Source organism: Chiloscyllium punctatum, chromosome 12, assembly GCF_047496795.1.
Source record: "Chiloscyllium punctatum isolate Juve2018m chromosome 12, sChiPun1.3, whole genome shotgun sequence".
In the NCBI taxonomy this organism is placed as follows: Eukaryota; Metazoa; Chordata; class Chondrichthyes; order Orectolobiformes; family Hemiscylliidae; genus Chiloscyllium; species Chiloscyllium punctatum.
This window is the reverse complement of record NC_092750.1, coordinates 51,538,417-51,557,096: the sequence shown is the minus strand read 5'-3', so window position 1 is coordinate 51,557,096 and position 18,680 is coordinate 51,538,417. Positions and strand designations below refer to the sequence as shown.

The 18,680-nt window shown below is 42.6% G+C and overlaps 1 protein-coding gene across 2 annotated transcripts in view; it reads left to right on the top strand.

Moving 5' to 3' along the window:
* Window positions 1-330: 330 nt before the first annotated feature.
* rybpb (RING1 and YY1 binding protein b) overlaps window positions 331-18,680 on the top strand; it is a 100,785-nt gene continuing 82,435 nt past the window's right edge. The window contains exons 1-2 of one of the 2 annotated variants that reach the window (XM_072582583.1): window positions 331-471; window positions 1,018-1,152. In XM_072582583.1, coding sequence (XP_072438684.1) covers window positions 446-471; window positions 1,018-1,152 — 161 coding nt within the window. In that variant the 5' untranslated portion in view covers window positions 331-445. Of the gene's footprint in view, window positions 472-578; window positions 704-1,017; window positions 1,153-18,680 lie in introns of those variants that run through there. The other variant, XM_072582584.1, reaches the window with a different exon arrangement.

The window sequence follows — 18,680 nt, the reverse complement described above, 5'->3', positions numbered from 1 at the left end:
TCCCCACACCCCCCTCCCCTTCTTCCCCCCACCCCTCCATCACTGTCCCTCCTCCTCCCTCCCTCACCCCCTCCCCTCCCCGCGGTAGGTTTTTTAAATTCCTGCCGGCCTGATTGGCGGTTGCCGGGTCACGTGCGGCGCTCGCTCTCGCTGCGGAGGCTGGCGCTCGAGCCACAGACGGTCGGCTCGCCGCTTGGTTTCGCCCGGGCTCCGGAGTCTGGAATCCGGCTTCAGTTTCCATCCCCCAGCCTCCCTACCACCTCGTCCCCTGCCGCCCGCCTCCCCCTCCCTTCCTTCCCCTCCCCTTCCCCCTCTCCCTTCCCCCCCCACCCCCACCCCCACCCCCACCCCCCCCGTCCACCCCACCACCTCCCCGCTGCATCGGGGGTGGGGGAAGCCTGTCGCTCCGGTTGTTCCCCTCCTGCTGGATAGATTCCCAGGCGGCATGGGGGACAAGAAGAGCCCGAACAGGTGAGAGACACAGAGAGAGGGGGAGAGGAGCTCGAGCCCGGCCCAGGGTAGACCTTTAAATGGCGGTGACGGCGGCGGCGGCGGCATCGTGCGCCTCTCCTCCTCCACCTCCGGCCGAGTGTCGCCGGCCTGGCCTGGCCCGGTCCGGCCTGTGCTGTGCTGTGCTGTGCGGGGCCGAGCAGGGCCAGGCCGGGCTCGCTCACCGTGCAGCGATGGCGGCTGGGCTCGGACGGTAACCAGGGAGGACGGTGGTGGTGGTGGTGGTGGTGGTGGTGGTGGGGGGGAGAACCATCAGCGGCGCCGGCTGCAAGAAGGGGGGAGGGGAGGGGGGGGGGGGGATGTCTCAGTCTCTGTGTGTGTGTTTGTGAGGAGAGGAGGTGGGAAAGAAAACAGGCTATTTATTTTTCTCTGTGTGTGTGTGTGTGTCTGCTCCGGCGATGGGAGGTGAGCGGCGCTCTCTCTCTCACTCTGTTTGTCTGCAGCAATGTCGGAGTCTGTGTGTACATCGAGATCTAATGCTGTTCTTCCTCTTTGTTTTTATTGCAGTTTTTCAAGGCCAAAGAGGCAAGCCAAACCTGGCTCCGAGGACGGCTTCTGGGACTGTAGTGTCTGCACCTACAGGAACAGTGCGGAAGCTTTCAAATGCAGCATTTGTGATGTACGGAAAGGGACGTCCACACGGTGAGCGATCGGTTCTCTTTATTTGTTGCCCTATTCTGATTTGTGTGTGTGTTTTTTTTTGGTGGGGGTGTGTGCAGCGGTAGTAAGGTTGTGTGTCTGGAAATAATTAAATACTGGCTGAATCCAGACTTGTTGATTTTTTTTTGGTGTTGCCCTGGCCGGGCTGCATTCTGTTGCATTTTCTCTCTGTCTTGCTTTGTAATAGAATGGTTATATAATGCACCCTCCTCCACCTTTTGTAGATTTGGACGATCTTTTTAAAAATAAATTACACGGTAGGAATTGGGCTGCCGTGATATTCTGCTGTAAATGGCAGGCGTCTGGACTTGAATAGGATCGTGACTGAGGGGGAGGTATCTGAGAATTTTTTTTTGGAGGGGAGGTTTCAGAATGTTAACTCTCCAGCTCGTTGTAAATTGCTGTTATCATTCTCCTGGTTTCTGAGAATTTCACGTCGACGTGAAATGATCAGCTTGTGTTTGGACAGGTTTAAAATTGAATATGCCATTGTAGCTCGTGTACAGAGGATGGTGCTTTTGTTAATGTTTTTTTTGCGTAGCGACACAATGTATGGAGTAGTAGTGTGAGGATTTATTTCTCTTTGTGTGTATTTCCAGTTTTATCAGACGTCATAGATTCAAGTAAATCATTTACCAATGGTTTGAGTAATTCTATTTTTCTCAGTGATTGACACTGTACCCCTGAACTTAAAGTGATGAGTATGTGGAAGGTTTTCAGGAATTGCATTTACAAACTTCTGTGATTGTCGTCATTTACGAAAATATTTTTCTCTTCTTTTTAAAATGATGACATTTCTGTACATGCTTCCAGCTGTGAGTAATAATTGACTTTCTGCAGAAATCCCTGTGTGGGCTGTTTATTGTGATGTGGCCGAGTTACGACTTTATCTGACGCAGTGATTGAAACTCATTGTGGGGAACACTTTCAGAAAGTTTTCTGTTTTCTGCAGAAGCAACTGATGCATGAAAAAAATAGCCACAATGCTATAGGAGCCGTAACTGGACAGTATTTACTCCACTATGCAAACAAATACCTTTCCCTGTCTCTACATTATTTTGACGTGCTGGATGCACATTTACTTAGATTTTAACAAATAAATGGAAATAAAATTATTGCTGTACTTTCCCAAGTAACGAATGTTGAGGTGTAAGACTTTCTGATTGACTGAATCTGGAAGCGTGGCCCTCATGAACTGGCGTAGCTGCTATCCCATGGGACAGTGAGGATGGAGAATGTTGTGTGTAGAAGCGTCACGGTAGAATACATCTTTTTCAGTGCGTTCATTCAGAGCCGCGATACTACTACAATGGTCACAAAAAATTAACTAGCTATCTCCCGGAATTAAATAAAATACGTGGAATGTCCGGGAAGAATTGTCCCCCCCCCCCCCCCCCCCCCCCCCCCCCCCCCCCCCCCCCCCCCCCCCCCCCCCCCCCCCCCCCCCCCCCCCCCCCCCCCCCCCCCCTGCTATTATGTATATAACTATTGGGTTTAAAATCACACAACACCAGGTTATAGTCCAACAGGTTTAATTAGAAGCACACTAGCTTTCGGTGCGCCGCTCCTTCATCAGGTAGTTGTACTATTGGATTTGTGAGATTAAGTCCTGCATTGCATTCCCAATTACTTTGTAAGTAAAAGCAGCATTTTATGTATAAAACTGAAGTTTTGAAACATTCATGCTGTTTGACTGGGAAAGGCAATGTTATTAATTTGCATTTTTGTATTAATAACAAGTTGCACAATGTGGTACCTTAACATAATGAAATCCCTTCTCCCATCCATTGTAAAATCAAATATGACACCGAGCCACAAATTGCAATGTTAGGTCACAGTGACCAAAAGTTTGTTCAGAGGTAGCTTTTAAGGAAAAGAGGAACATGCAATAGTAAAGTAATTCCAGAGCTTGGCGTTCCAGCAGTTTAAGATATGGGTTATCAAATTGGGGAGACATTTGGGACCAGAATTGGCAGGGTCCAGATTTGAGGCTGGAGTAGATTAGTGATCAGAGAGGGGGAAAAAATGTAAAAGGGACCTAAGGGACAATTTTTTCACGCAGAGGGTGTGCATGTATGGAATAAGCTGTCTGAGGAAGTGGTGCCGACTGGTACACTTACAAAATTCAAAGGCATCTGGATGGGTAGATGAATAGGAAGGGTTTAGAGGGAGATGGGCCAGGTGCTGGCAAATGGGACTAGATTAGGTTAGGATATCTGGTTAGTATAGGCGAGTTGGACCAAAAGGAGAAAGGAGCTCATTCCTGAAGAAGGGCTGATGCCCGAAACGTCGATTCTCCTGTTCCTTGGATGCTGCCTGACCTGCGCTTTTCCAGCAACACATTTTCAGAGTAGGACCGAAAGGTCTGTTTCCACGTTGTACACCTCTATGACTGTAAGTGATAAAGTCATAGAGGGATTTGAAAACAAGGATAAGAATTTTGAAATAAAAACATTGCTTGGATAATGTAAGTCAAACAGATGTGGTTGAAGAACTGGAATTGCTGAGAATAACCCAAGTTTAATCGAAACACAAATTAAAATGAAGTAAATAAAGAAACACTTGTTTGAATTTGATTAGACCAGTTGGGTATTTCTGGTCCTCTAGGAGAAAGTGAGGATTGCAGATGCTTAAGAGTCAGTTGATGCTGGAAAAAGCACAGCAGGTCAGGCAGCATCCGAGGAGCAAGCGAGTCTACATTGCGGGCACGTTCCTGAATATGAGTTCTGCTCACAGTGTTGACTCTGTTGCTCCCCTGATCCTGCCTGAAGTGCTGTGCTTTTTTTCAGTGCCACGCTTTATCAACTATTGCTGGGCCCCTTCAAATTTCATGGCCAGTAGGTGGAAAATACAGATTTGTTTTTCAAAATGACCAATCATGTTATTGAGCATACAATACCTGTTTGTTCTCTCCTTTATTGAATTTAGATTGCAGACTATACAAGGTTAGCATTTTATAAATCTTCCTGTGTCTTAATGCACAAGAATTAGCTTTTAACACTAACTGTTGTAATGCATGAAGCATAACAGGCTGTTTGCATATAGCAGTGCCCCTCAAACAAGCATGATAGTCAAATGATGTTCCTGTGCTGCAAATCGCTATTACCAGACAGCGGTGTTACCGCTGTAACTTTTCTTTGAAATGGTGTCATAGGATATTCACCTGTGTGTGTAAGAAAGGACATCAGTTTAATGTCACATTGAAAAAGTTGTACTTCTGACAAAGCAATGCCTTCTCTGTATTGCGCTTCCTTTTAGCGAAAGAAATCTGCCATACTTATCTGGTCTGGGCTACATGTGACCCTTAACAGCCCTCTGGGCAAATAGGGATGGATAGTAAATGCTTAGCTGGAGAGGCCCACATGCTTTGAATTAATATATTTGAAACGTCAGCCTAAACTTTTGTTCGCTCAGGTTTCTGGTGTGGGAGTTGATTGAAGACTTGGTGCTACAGAGATTGGGATGATACTGACCGAGGCATGGTTAGCAATGCATATCTAGATTGGAGATGCCAGGGTTGAACCCAGGCTTTGAGCATCTAGGTTGGAGATGCTAGAATTGAACCAATGCACACCACTTGAGTTCTCCACGTGCTGAGCTGTGTTCCCAGTGACAAAAAGGGCACTCATTCCCTTTCACTATGAATTCCTCTCTTGGTCACTTGCTTCGGCTGAATTTAGCTATGGCCTGAAAAGGAAATCTAACTTCAGAGTCTACAGTTATTATTTTATTATTTCAGGCTAAGGTGCATTGGGATGTGTTTGTGGACATGAGGCCTAGACTTTGAAATGTATCATCTACCTATGAAGAACTGAAATGGGGACCCTTAATTTCTCCACTCAGCATCATAAGCCATGAAACTGATGGCTAAACTAGTCATCTTAGCATTCATAGAATTCTGATTACGAAATTTCCTGTTATATGAAAGTAGTATTGGCTTTGAATGTTTTCTGGGTTAAATAGCCTTGATCTTGGGGGGCACAATTAGGAAATTTGCAGATGACAGAAAAAATTGGCTGTGTAGAGGAAAACTGTAAACTTCAAAATCATATAGATGGGTTGGTGAAATGGGCAGGAAATTGGTGATGAAATTTAAATTGTAAGTGTGCAGTATTGCATTTAGGGAGGTCATGGAGTGAAAGGGAATGCACAGACAGAAACATACTGTGCAGAGGAGAGATTTTGGTGTCAACTGCACATGTCGTTAAAGGCTGCAGTACAAGTAGATAAGGTCGTAAAAAAGGCAGATGGAATGCTCTCCTTCTTTGGCAAAAAGTGTGAATACAAAAGTAGGGATCTAATGAAACTGTATAATACAGTATAATACACTGATGCCACAGCTGGGGTATTTTGTGCAGTTCTGGTCACCATGCTACAATAAAGACGCAACTGCTGTGCAGAAGATATACTAGAATGTTGCCAGGGCTGGTACATTGTGAAGAGAGATTGGAGACATTGGGGTTGTTTCTCTTAGAACAGAGAAGACTGAGGGTATTGAGGTGTACAAAATTGAATAGAGAGAGGTTCCTCCTATCCACTCTATTTCCCAAGACAGAGTTCAAAAACTAGGGGTCTGGCTAAATGGTAGAAGGATTAGAGGGGATGTGAGGAAAAACATTTTTATGCAGAGGGTGGTGAGCGTCTGGAATTTGCTGCCTGACTTAATTAGTGGAGGCAAATACTGTAAACACTTTAAAATGTAACTGCACTGTAATTGCTCTAAGCTGCAGCGCTTTGCATCTTGTTCAAGAAGTTTGGATTAGAAAAGGCATCTCGATGTCTTTGTCAGCATGAACAAGATGAGTTGAATGTCCTCCCTTTTTATGTGCTGTATCATTTGTGTTTCTAAATATGCTGTATAGATGTCATGTTTAACATGTCTCCTGAGCTTGCTGCTTTTGGCTGAAGTACTTCAGTATTTGGTATTCTTGCCCTTGAGTTTGAGTAGAAAATTCATCAAAAGTTGCTATCCTCCTTTTTCTATCTTAATTGATCCTGCATTATAGCATGTAGAAGAACCTCGATTATCCAACGAGATGGGCGGGCACTATTTTCAAATAATTGATTATTTAGTTAATTGACTTCCTCTAGGGCTTGGTGTTTTCTGTGAAGTCTGTTCCCCGTTCAGGAGATTAAGCAAAAGTACACGGGCGGCACGGTGGTACAGTGGTTAGTACTGCTGCCTCACAGCACCAGAGACCCGGGTTCAATTCCCGCCTCAGGCGACTGACTGTGTGGAGTTTGCACATTCTCCCCGTATCTGCGTGGGTTTCCTCCGGGTGCTCCGGTTTCCTCCCACAGTCCAAAGATGTGCAGGTCAGGTGAATTGGCCATGCTAAATTGCCTGTAGTGTTAGGTAAGGGGTAAATGTAGGGGTATGGGTGGGTTGTGCTTCGGCGGAGCATGTGGACTTGTTGGGCCGAAGGGCCTGTTTCCACACTGTAAGTAATCTAATCTAATCTAATCTACACTGCGCATGAGACCCCGACCCCTGCCTGTCCCCAACCCTGCCCACTCACCCTCTGCCCCCCCCCCCACCCCCATCCACTCCCAACCCTGTCTGCTCCCACACTGTCCAGCGCCACCCCCCTGCCTGCCCGCTCCCCCAACCTGCCATCCGACCCCCATCCGCGCCCCTACCCCCGACCCCAGCCTGTTCAGCCTCTCCCTATAGCTCAAATCCTCCAACCCTGGCAACATCCTTGTGAATCTTTCCTGAATCCTTTCAAGTTTTACAACATTCTTCCGATAGGAAAGAGACCAGAATTGCACATAATATTCCAAAAGTGGCTTAACCAATGTCCTGTATAGCCACAATATGACCCATCAACTCCTGTACTTAGTGCATTTTCCAGTCAAGCAAAGCATACCAAATGCTGCCTTCAACATCCCCTGTGACGACACTTTTTCAAGGAAGTAAGAACCTGCACTCCAAGGTCTTTGTTCAGCAGCACTCCCCTGGACCTTACCAAAATGCAACACCTCACATCCATCTTAATTAAACTGCATCTGTCAGTCCTCAGCTCATTGGCCCATCTGATCAAGATTCTGTTTTAATCTGAGGTAACCTTCACTGTCCACTACACCTTCAGTTTTGGTGTCATCTACACTTTACATCTTATGTTCATATCCAAATCACTTCTACAAATGAGGAAAGGCAGTGGACCCTGTGCCAATCCTTGTGGCACACCACTGGTCACAGGCCTTCAGTCTGAAAGTCAACCCTCCACCACCTTCTGTCTTCTACCTTTTGAGCCAGTTCTGTATCCAGATGACTAGTTCTCCCTGTATTCCATGCGATATAACCTTACTAACCAGTCTCCCATGAGGAACCTTTTCGAACACATGACCGAAGTCAATATAGATCACTTTCACTAGTCTGCCCTCATCAGTCCTCTTTGTTACTTTTTCAAAAAACTCAATCAAGTTTGTGAGACAAGATTTCCTATGCACAAAACCATATTGACTATACCTAATTTTCCTTGTCTTGCCACATGCATGTAAATCATGTCCCTCTGGATTCCCTCCAGCAACTTGCTCACCATCAATGTCAGGTTCACCGGTCTATACTTATGGGGAGAATGTGATCCTATGGTTTGTGCTGCAATGTGAGTTGGCCCTTTTGGGGTGGAGTGAAAAACTTCATTTGCTGTTTTTCTTTAACAAGGACTACAGCAACACTTAACACATTATGCAATTTTGTTGGAAAGGACTAAGGGACAGTATAACCAAATCTGTTTTCACTGCCTCTAGGTTGATGCCCATATGTTCAAAATTGAGAATCAAAAGAATGAAAGAGTCTTGATTCATTGCTTATAAATTAGAATAGAATTTTAGTATGCTGTGGGGAAAGTAATTGTCAACCTTTATCACTTGGATGAAGGCTGGAAATTGGAGGATGGTCAAGGTATGTTTTATTTGTCATTTTTTAGATCGGGTTATAACTATCAAACACAATTAACCAAAATTTGAGTGATGCTAGAACATATTTTCGAGTTATTAAATGTTGTCAATTGTGTCTTAATTGGTCACGCTCTTGCTTTTGAAGGTTGAAGATTCAAATTCTCTTGAAGGACTTGAGCATAAAGATCAAGCTGACACTTTTGTTCACTATTAGCTGGGGCAGTCTTTTGAGTGAGACATTAAGACCCTGCCAATCCTCAGGTTCACAGAAGCTTACCTGCTGACATTTTGAAGAAGAGCAGGCAAGATGCCTGTTGCTCTGGCCAGTACTATAACCTTTATTCCTCAACGTTACTCTCAGTTCTGGTCATTATTACATTGCTATTTGTGGCACATGGATATGTGCTCTGTTTCCTATGTTATGACAGTGACTATGCTTCACAAAGTACTTTGTTCCCAAATATAGAGGTCATTAAAAAGTGCTATACAAATGCAAATTTGTCTTTAAATGTACTTTGCAAGCAATCAAATCTGCTTTATTTTTTTCAATTGAGTCTTTGACTTTATTGCAAATGCTGATTTGGGTTGTGGTTGGAAGCCATTCTAACAGTTGAATTTAATTTCTGTCAATGGCTAAATAATTGAATATTTTGTCTTTAGTTAGGAATGAAACAATACAGTTTCTCCTTTTTATCTGTTTACTTCTAATTGTCATGATCTCTTTATGTCCTACTCTACTTTGGGAAATTCTGTTTTGCAGTGTTAAGAAACTTGTTTCTGAAACTTGTTTAAATGAATCACTGAAATTGATCCTTTTATATTGTCATTGTTTAAAAACGTGATAGGTAATAGAAAGTTGAGGGTACCAGCTTTACAACAAAACTAGAATAATGTGGTTGATGTGTCAAAGTGAAATTTCAAATGTCTGCGCTGAGTGTGCAGTTACTTTTTTTTCAGTACTTTTTAACCTCCATGGATGTCTTTTGACAAAGTTTTGTTACTTTAATTTCATTGTTCTAGCAAAAACCTCTCTCTTTTAGACTTGGTTGGCATATCCTCAAATTGATTTAAGTAAATTTTAAAAAAAGTAGATTAGGAAAATCTTTCAAATCCTAGCTGTATGGAAGCAGTTTAAGGCATTGGGCATCCTACTGAACATGGAATAACAGTTTCTTGAATGAATACAATTGAGTGCACATTTTGACAGTGAAGTGTAATTGCACACTGTTCGAGGAAGAGGGCTCCCTGTAGAGTTGAGTGTACTCACTTCCTGTAATATATTTGTAGATGCTATGTTTTTCTATACTCCTTTGTGATAATTTTGCACCTTACCTTGCAGTTTAATTTCTATTCTAGAACTTTTTGATAAGAAATTGAAATTATTATTGTATGTTGCATTGTTTCTTTTCCTCTGTATATCATGTATGTTCCTTTGGTTGATAGTTAACAACTATTTTGGAGGTAATTATGCGTGTAGTTCATCCAGTAAGGCCATTTGGATTTTTGAAGTTAGCACAAACATGTTAATTTTAGTATGCAATTTTTACTGCATATTTCCATTTCTGTTAGACATGAACAAGTTTGTTGGGAAGGCTGGAAACCTGGAAAGAGATTTTATTTGGAATTTCTAAATTTGCTTTTATAAGGCATGTTGGCTACTTGAAAACTTGACAGTGCTATTTTAAAGTTCAGAACATGTAAGAAAAACCAGTGTGATATTTAACCAGTTGACATGGTCATTGAACCCTGTGATCATTATAGATTGCACTGACACTTTATTCCCATTAATTGTCATATCTGTGGTCGACAGACATTTGAAAATATATTGGATTAAAGAGTCAAAAATTGATTACTATACGTGAATGTTTCCAACAATCTGTATTTTAAGATATTTTACGTGATTTGTGAAACTGGATATGTTTTTGCACTGTGCTGCCGTGGCATTGCTGCAACATTGCCACAGCTACCAAACCTACAACTTCACCTCTGCATGTATGCATATCGCAATTAACTTTTTCCATGAGATTGTAGGTTTGAATTAACAAACTAACTTTTTGGTTAGCAGGCACACTTAGCTTTAAGAATTGAATTTGTTCTCACTGAAAAAGATTTGAAGCAGAAGCTTTGAGGCAAGTGTTTGTTTTCTGAGAACTGTAATGGGTACTTCTGTTTACTATAAGTTTTTGGAGATTTGTGTTCATAATGAAAACAGCTGTAATCTAGCTTTTCACTTTTACTTGGCATTGCATGGTTGAGGTTCCTTTGTCCCTGTAGTGTAACTATTGTTTTCAATAATTAATAGAGAGGGCTGTTAATAATATGAATATAATTGCTATCCGTAAACTAAAGGTGATCAGGTACAAAAGACCGCACAGAATGCAAGCTCCTAGGTTCTTGGGTGCTACTGTTTTCTTTGATATTTAATAACTGCACAGTGTAATTCAAGCAGATATAAATAAACCTGACCCCTTCACTTCAAAATGCATGGATTTGAAATTTCTGTTATTCATGATAGTATGCAGTAAGTTGATGCTTGCTGATATTTCTCAGTGCACTACTTTAATGGTAAGACTCTGTATCAATTTTAACTTGTGAAGCTATATTGAAGTCCATGGAATTATTTGTATCTCCTTCAATTATTTCTGACCTTCACAGGAGTGAATCTACTTCTAGCCTCAAAGGCAGAATTACAATCTGGAAAATACAGAATCCCTGTTTAAAAATGGAAACCTTCTGAACAAAATATTCATAATGTAAATCTGTTGGAATGCTGGAAGGCAGTCAGGTCAGGTAGCTTTTCTCGGGCTTGTCCACTATTGTTTGTCCAAGTAGGTGGTGTGCTTTTGCACTTCAGATTGGCAGGAATACACTATGCCAGCAGTTTTTATGTAAAATAACTTTACACTGATGTCTCCATTCTAGTTCTGAAATCCAGGGAATCTCAATTTGGTTGGTTCAACTTTCAGACTGCATTTATACCAGAATGCACAGAAAGGCTATGGGTGTAGTGTAAATCTGCACAGTAAATACAATGGGTGTAGTGTAAATCTGCACAGTAAATACAATAACCTTTTATGTTTAGAAGAGCTAAAACAAATCTCCCATGAAAAAGCAACAGTGGGACAGGCTGTATTTGCTGCCACCACAACTGCAGGGGTGCATGCACCGTTAATGCAATTGCGGTGCCTGTGATGACACAGCTGCCTGCCCTAAAGAATCGGACCATCCATAATATAGTGTGCTGCACAGATATATTTTAACGAACAAGGTGCCATTAAAATGTTCTTTCAGATCAATTTAATATCTTAGATTTGTATAGGTCCCACTCAATGTTTTGGATTGATGCAAATTGCATGATATAAAAGGATAAAATACTGGAAATATGTTAGTTACCATTCTTTCGTTACCTTAGCCAAGTCATTGATATAAATTGCTTTCAAACTAAGGCCCCAGTACAGACCTTTGCAGGATTCCATTCATCTCATCCTGCCAATTTAAAAAAAGCACGCTGTTTTCTGCCAGCCAGTCTTCGTCTATGCTAATAATCTGCCGACGCTGAGTTCTTAGTTTGTGATATAAATTTTACGTGCATATTATCAAATATCTTCTGTAAATCTAAGTGCAGTACATCTACAGACTCTCCTTTATCCTCAGTGTGTTATTCCTTCAACGAACTTAGGTAGTTTGGTTACATGTGATTTCCATTTTACAAAAGCATGATGTCTCTTCCTGATTACCTTGAAGTTTTAATTACCCAATTATGACCTCCATAAGTGATTCTACAATCTTTATCATGGCAGACATCAAGCTATTTTCTGCCTCCTCTCCCTTCTTGAATAGATGAGTTAAAAAATGTTGGTTATCTTTGAGCTTGAAGGAACCTTTCCAGAATCTAACAAAATTTGGATGACTTTACATCAAAGCATTAACACCATTATCGTATTAGTCACTTTTTTTTTGATAGACCTCTCGACTGAAGTCCATGAGGATCCAGGGCCTTGTGAACTTGCATAAAAAGGGAACAAGAGAATGAAGGACCTGGAGGAATATAGGAAGTGCAGCGCGGATCTAGGAAAGCAAAGTTGGTGTGTCAAAACACTGGTGGGCAAAATTTGGGAAAATCCCAGATGCGAGTGTATCAAGGAGAAAAGGACCAAGTGGGCGATCTTTGCATGAAGCAGAGAGACTAGCAAGTCTAACATCAGTGGTAGGGAAACTATTGGAGAAAATAATGGAGAAAATTAATCTCCATTTAAAGAGGCAAAGTTTGATCAGGGTAGTGCATGACTTTGACATTTCATACTTTAAAAATCTGGAGGAATTTTTCAAGGTGGTGAACAAGTGTTTGGGTGAGAGTATGATTACATTAAGATTCCCTACAGTGTGGAAGCAGGCCCTTCAGCCCAACAAGTCCACACCGACCCTCCGGAGAGTAACCCACCCAGAGCCATTTCCCTCTGTCTAATGCACCTATCACTACGGGCAATTTAGCATGGCCAATTCACCTGGCCTGCGTGTCCTTGGACTGTGGGAGGAAACCAGAGCACCCAGAGGAAACCCACGCAGACACAGGGAGAATATGCAAACTCCATACAGACAGTCACCCGAGGCTGGAATCTAACCTGGGACTCTGGTGCTGCGAGGCAGCAGTGCTAACCACTGAGCCATCGTGCCGGCATAGTAGTGCAGTTGATGTAGTTTATTTGGATTTCAACTAAGCATTTGAGAAGATCCCACATGGGAAACATTTTAAAAGGTAAAAGCTCATGGAATCCAGGATAACTTGGCAAACTGTATCCAAAATTGGCTTAGTGACAGGCGACAGAGGGTAATGGTGGAAAGCTGTTTGATTGGAGCCTAGTGTACAGTGATATATCATAGGAGTCAGTGCTGGTTTCATTATTGTTTGTGATATTCATAAATTATGTAGAAGAGAATGTTATGGGGAAGGAGTGGGTGGCAGTGATAAGTTTTGTGATGAGACAAAGATTGGCCAGGTGGCTGACAATGAGGAGGATTTAAACAGATTGGTCAAATGGGCAGGATCAGATCAGTGGCAGATGGGGTTTAACCTTGATAAATGTGATTTACGCCCTTTGGAAAAAAAAAAGCAAGACAAGGAAGTGCACAATGAATGGCAGGACAATAGGAAGCTCAGAGGAACAGAAGGACCTTGGGATGACTATCCATAGATCCCTGAAAGTGGCAAGACAGGTTAATAGGTTGGTTAAGAAGGCATACGGACACTTGCCTTTTATTAGTTGTGGCATAATTATAAGAGCAGGGCAGTCATGTTGGAGCTGTACAGAACTTTGATTAGGGATAGGAAGGATGTGATTGAAATGGAGGGGATGAAAAGGAAATTCAACTAGGATGTTGCCTGGGATGGAGTATTTCAGCATTGGATAAGCTTGGCTTGTTTCCTTTTGAACAGAGTAGGTTGAGGGGGGACCTGATAGAGGTGTTTAAGATAATGAGGAGCATGGATTAGGTGAATACAAAGCATCTGTTCCCCTTAGTCCAAAGGTCTTAACAACAAGGGGGCATAATCTTAAAGGCAGGAGATTGAGGGGATTTGAGTTAGTCCCTTTTTATTAAATTCATTTTTTTTCTGATGCAACTGCCAATGCCAATTTCTGTGAACAACAACCAAATTTGTTAAACACAGTACAGTACAAGCTTTATGGAGGAACCTTTAACACACACCTCGCAGCCTTACGGCATCGTGGCAAAAGCTCTCCCCGAACAAAGGAAACTGTCCTTTCTTTACATCATAGTTAGTAATGCTCACAAGACAACCCCCAGCCTTTTCCCCCATATCACATGCCATTCAAGACACGAAGCAATGACCATTTCATCCTCAGAAACAATGCAATGCAAATCATCCCTTAATGCCCAGATCTGGTGTGAATTGTATTTTAACTACAAGAGTAGTCAGAATTCCAACTATATAATGTTCTTATTGATTTCTGAATAAGGGATGCAAATGTAAATAGCTCTGAATGGCAAAGAAATGGCCATGTAAATAGTTCTGGATAATAGATGATAAGGTAATTTCTTACAATTTATTTGTAAGTCACAGGCATCCCACCCTAGCCTCAGGCATCCAATTTCCTGCAGGTCAGCAGAGCAAGTTAACTCTTTCATATCACACTTTTTACCTGCAGGGTGGTGGGGGTCTGGACTGCACTATGTGGGAGCATAGTTGAGGTAGGAAAACTCGAATACTTGGATGAGCACTTGAAGTGTCATAACATTCAAGGTTATAGGCCTTGAGTGGAAAAGTGGAACTTGTGTAAGTAGTAGTGTATTTCTGACAGTACAGACTCTGTGGGATGAAGGGCCTCTGCTGTATGATTCTATGATCAATTTACTTAGTGCTGTTTCACTATATTGCAATTGCACCAAGTTTCCCCCTCCATTGCATCTCATGATTTGCAACTATTTTTTATCTTTGAGGAGAAAGTGAGGACTGCAGATGCTGGAGATCAGAGCTGAAAATGTGTTGCTGGAAAAGCACAGCAGGTCAGGCAGCATCCAAGGAACAGGAGAATCGACGTTTCGGGCATCAGCCCTTCAGGAATGAGGAAAGTGTTCAAAGTTTGGGAGAAGATTTGTAGTTCGGGTGCTCGTTGTTGTGGTTCTGTTCGCCGAGCTGGGAATTTGTCTTGTAAACGTTTCGTCCCCTGTCTAGTGACATCCTCAGTGCTTGGGAGGCTCCTGTGAAGCGCTTCTCTGCTGTTTCCTCCGGCATTTATAGTGGCCTGTCTCTGTCGCTTCCGGTTGTCAGTTTGAGCTGAAGGCTGTAGTGGCCAGTATATTGGGTCCAGGTCGATGTGCTTATTGATTGAATCTGTGGATGAGTGCCATGCCTCTAGGAATTCCCTGGCTGTTCTCTGTTTGGCTTGCCCTATAATGGTAGTGTTGTCCCAGTCGAATTCATGTTGCTTGTCATCTGTGTGTCTGGCTACGAAGGATAGCTGGTCGTGTCGTTTCGTGGCCAGTTGGTGTTCATGGATACGGATCGTTAGCTGTCTTCCTGTTTGTCCTATGTAGTGTTTTGTGCAGTCCTTTCATGGGATTTTGTACACTACATTGGTTTAGCGGAGGTGCGGGAAGTGGAAGAGATGCGGTGGAGGGCATCGTCGACTACGTCTGGGGGAAAATTGCGGTCCTTGAAGAAGGAGGCCATCTGGGTGGTACGGGAGGCCATCTGATGGCCTCCATTGCATCTCTTCCACTTCCCACTCCTCTGCCCTTGAGCCCCGCCCCTCCAACCGCCACCAGGACAGAACCCCACTGGTCCTCACCTACCACCCCACCAACCTCCATGTCCATCATCCGCCGTCATTTCTGCCACCTCCAAACGGACCCCACCAGCAGGGACATATTTCCCTCCCCTTTCCTATCAGTGTTCCAACAAGACCACTCCCTCCGTGACTCCCTCGTCAGGTCCACACCCGCCCCCCACCAACCCAACCTCCACTCCCCTGCAACTGCAAGAAATGCAAAACTTGCGCCCACACCTCCCCCCTTACCTCCCTCCAAGGCCCCAACGGACACTTCCATATCCACCACAAATTTACCTGCACCTCCACACACATCATGTGTTGCATCCGCTGCACCCGATGTAGCCTCCTCTATATTGGGGAGACAGGCCGCCTACTTGCGGAACGTTTCAGAGAACACCTCTGGGGCACCCGGACCAACCAACCCAACCACCCCGTAGCCCAACACTTCAACTCCCCCTCCTACTCCACCAAGGACATGCAGGTCCTTGGACTCCTCCATCGCCAGACCATGATAACACTATGGTTGGAGGAAGAGTGCCTCATCTTCCGCCTGGGAACCCTCCAACCACAAGGGATGAACTCAGATTTCTCCAGTTTCCTCATTTCCCCTCCCCCCACCTTGTCTCAGTCAAATCCCTCGAACTCAGCACCGCCTTCCTAACCTGCAATCTTCTTCCTAACCCCTCCACCCCCACCCAACTCCGGCCTATCACCCTCACCTTGACCTCCCTCCACCTATCACATTTCCAATGCCCCTCCCCCAAGTCCCTCCTTTTATCTTAGCCTACTGGACACACTTTCCTCATTCCTGAAGAAGGGCTGATGCCCGAAACCTCTATCCTCCTGTTCCTTGGATGCTGCCTGACCTGCGCTTTTCCAGCAACACATTTTCAACTTTTCTTTTATCCTCAACCCTGAAGACAGGTGACATTTGTTGACTTTATCTACCACTCCTTCTTACCACTTAATTCTCTTTTGAGAGAAATGGTATTGACTTTATTTACTGTTTCCTTTTTAAATGTTGTTCAAACAATTGCTACTCCGTTTTACATTTGTAGCTAGCTTTCTCTCAATCTAATTTCGCTCTCTGCATTAATCCTTTAGCCATTCTGTGCCATTCCTTATCCTGTCTAATCACAAACCTGTCAGTCGTCTTAGTGAAAATATGTACTTTATTCATAACTTAGTAAGTCATCAGAGGCATATAAGGCTATGGGCCTAGTATTGAAAAATGACATGAGAATAATTAGATGGTTGTTTTTGACTGGTTTTGCACTGAAGGGCCTTTTTAATGCTGTCGATCTCTGACTCAATGATGGATCTTTCCATTAGCATTTTTCTTTACAGTTGGAATGTACTTAACTGTCTGCCCCTGCTTCTCTATTGATTAATCATCTAGCCTACTATCCCAGCTCACTTCAACTAGCTTAGTTATTATGCCTATTTAGTTGCCCTTAACTTAAAAAACTTAATTTTTAAAATCCATTATTTTCCTTTTCAAACTGAATGTAAAATCAAACGCCTAGTAGTTGCTACTACGTAGGGGTGTCTTTATTCTGAGATCTTTAATTGTTTCTGACATATTACGTGGTGCCAAGATCAATATGCTAAGGCTAATATGACACATTTTCTGGCTGGTCTCAGTATGGAGAGCTTTAAGTAACTATTACAAATACATGCTGCAAACTCCTTGGCTAGGGCGGTGGTTATGATTTGAACAGATTTGAAAAAGTTGAATGCATTGAGTGTTGAAGGCTGCAAGTGCCGAAACAGCAGTTGCATTGCTGTTTCTTGAGTTCATATTGAGCTTTATTGGGATAGTGTAGGAGGCAGAGATTGGGTTAGGGTGGAAATCAGATTTCTAGACAACTGGAAGTTCTGGTTCAAGGTTGTAGTTTGAATCTAGGTATTTGTTAAATGGACTGTAGCAGCTCAAAAATACAGTTCACCACAATCATATTGAGGACAACTAGAATGGTAACAAATTTTTGCCCAGATGTGAAAAACTAGATCCTCTGAATGAATAATATTTAATAAGTATTATCAGTTTCTTTCTTTGATCTGCCAATGATGCAATGAAAATTGTGTCCTGGAAAGTGAATGTAAGTAAAACATGTCTAGGAGTGAACGGTTGGACTGTTTTAAGATACGTGTCGCATTTGATATCACATTGTTCAAACTTTATTGCAGTAGCTTGACATTGACTCATCCCTGTGTTAGTATTGTTTTATGTTTTTGTTTTTAAGCATAGATCTTTGCTTACATGCAGACTTAGTCACCAACAGTTCTTGTGCCCATCTAAGCAGATTAAGTGGTCCTTGAGAAATTCAAGAAAGAGAAAGTACTTCGATTTACATTAGAACTTCCATGAACTCCGATAGACTTGAAGTGCTTTATGGCCAATATAGTTTTTGAAGTGTAGTCATGATGTAAGTTAGGTAAACATGGATGTCAGTTTGTTCCTAGTAAGATTCAAATATCAGCATGCTCAATGACTGTATAAACTGTTGGTTGTGGGATAAATATTGAACAGCAATATTAGTGTATTGGACTAACTACCCAGCTGTTACGTTAAGAATTAGTGGGAAAGGAGGTTACTCATCTGTCAGATGACCCATATGTTTGGTCCATTTTTGGTTTGCTTTGGTGCCTGGAAGTTTTTGAAGTTGCTAGCTAATTCAGTAATCTGGCTACTTCATTTTTTGGTCAAGCAACATTTTCCCGAACAATGGTCTCTTAACGTCATTTCATACAGTTAATAAGACTTGTACGTTTTCACTCCTATGTCTTAGCTAGTTTAACTGCATGCCAATGTTCTTCTTCCTCTGCCTCAAGGAATTACTCAATCTGCTTGTGATATGCTTTCTTGTTCTAGTGCTGTTTTCTTTGGATTTGTCTCTGTGCCATACTTTTCTACCCTCCAAGAATTTTGAATTGGCACGCAGCCTCCTTTTTGTGTACCAATTCCAAACTGTTTATGCTTTTTTGTTGCTGCTCAACAAGGTGGTTTCTAACTTTTTGGTATATTGTATTCACAGTTAAGTTCTGTTTTATTGTCTTTAAGCCTTGACAGCAGTCAAATTGTCGCACTTCCAGCTATCTCAAATTGAGAGGGTTCACTTTTGTCCCTGTAGAAGTGTATGTATCTGCTTAACAATTAATCTTGAATTCTTGTTTATAGCTCCTTTTCAAGGGAATTTGGATCATGTCGTAATCTGCTGTGCCTCCTTTTGAAAGGTGGGAAATACACTGACAGAACACATATTTAAAAGCTAAAACTATGGTTCATTTGTAGATAATTTATATGTAAAAAAA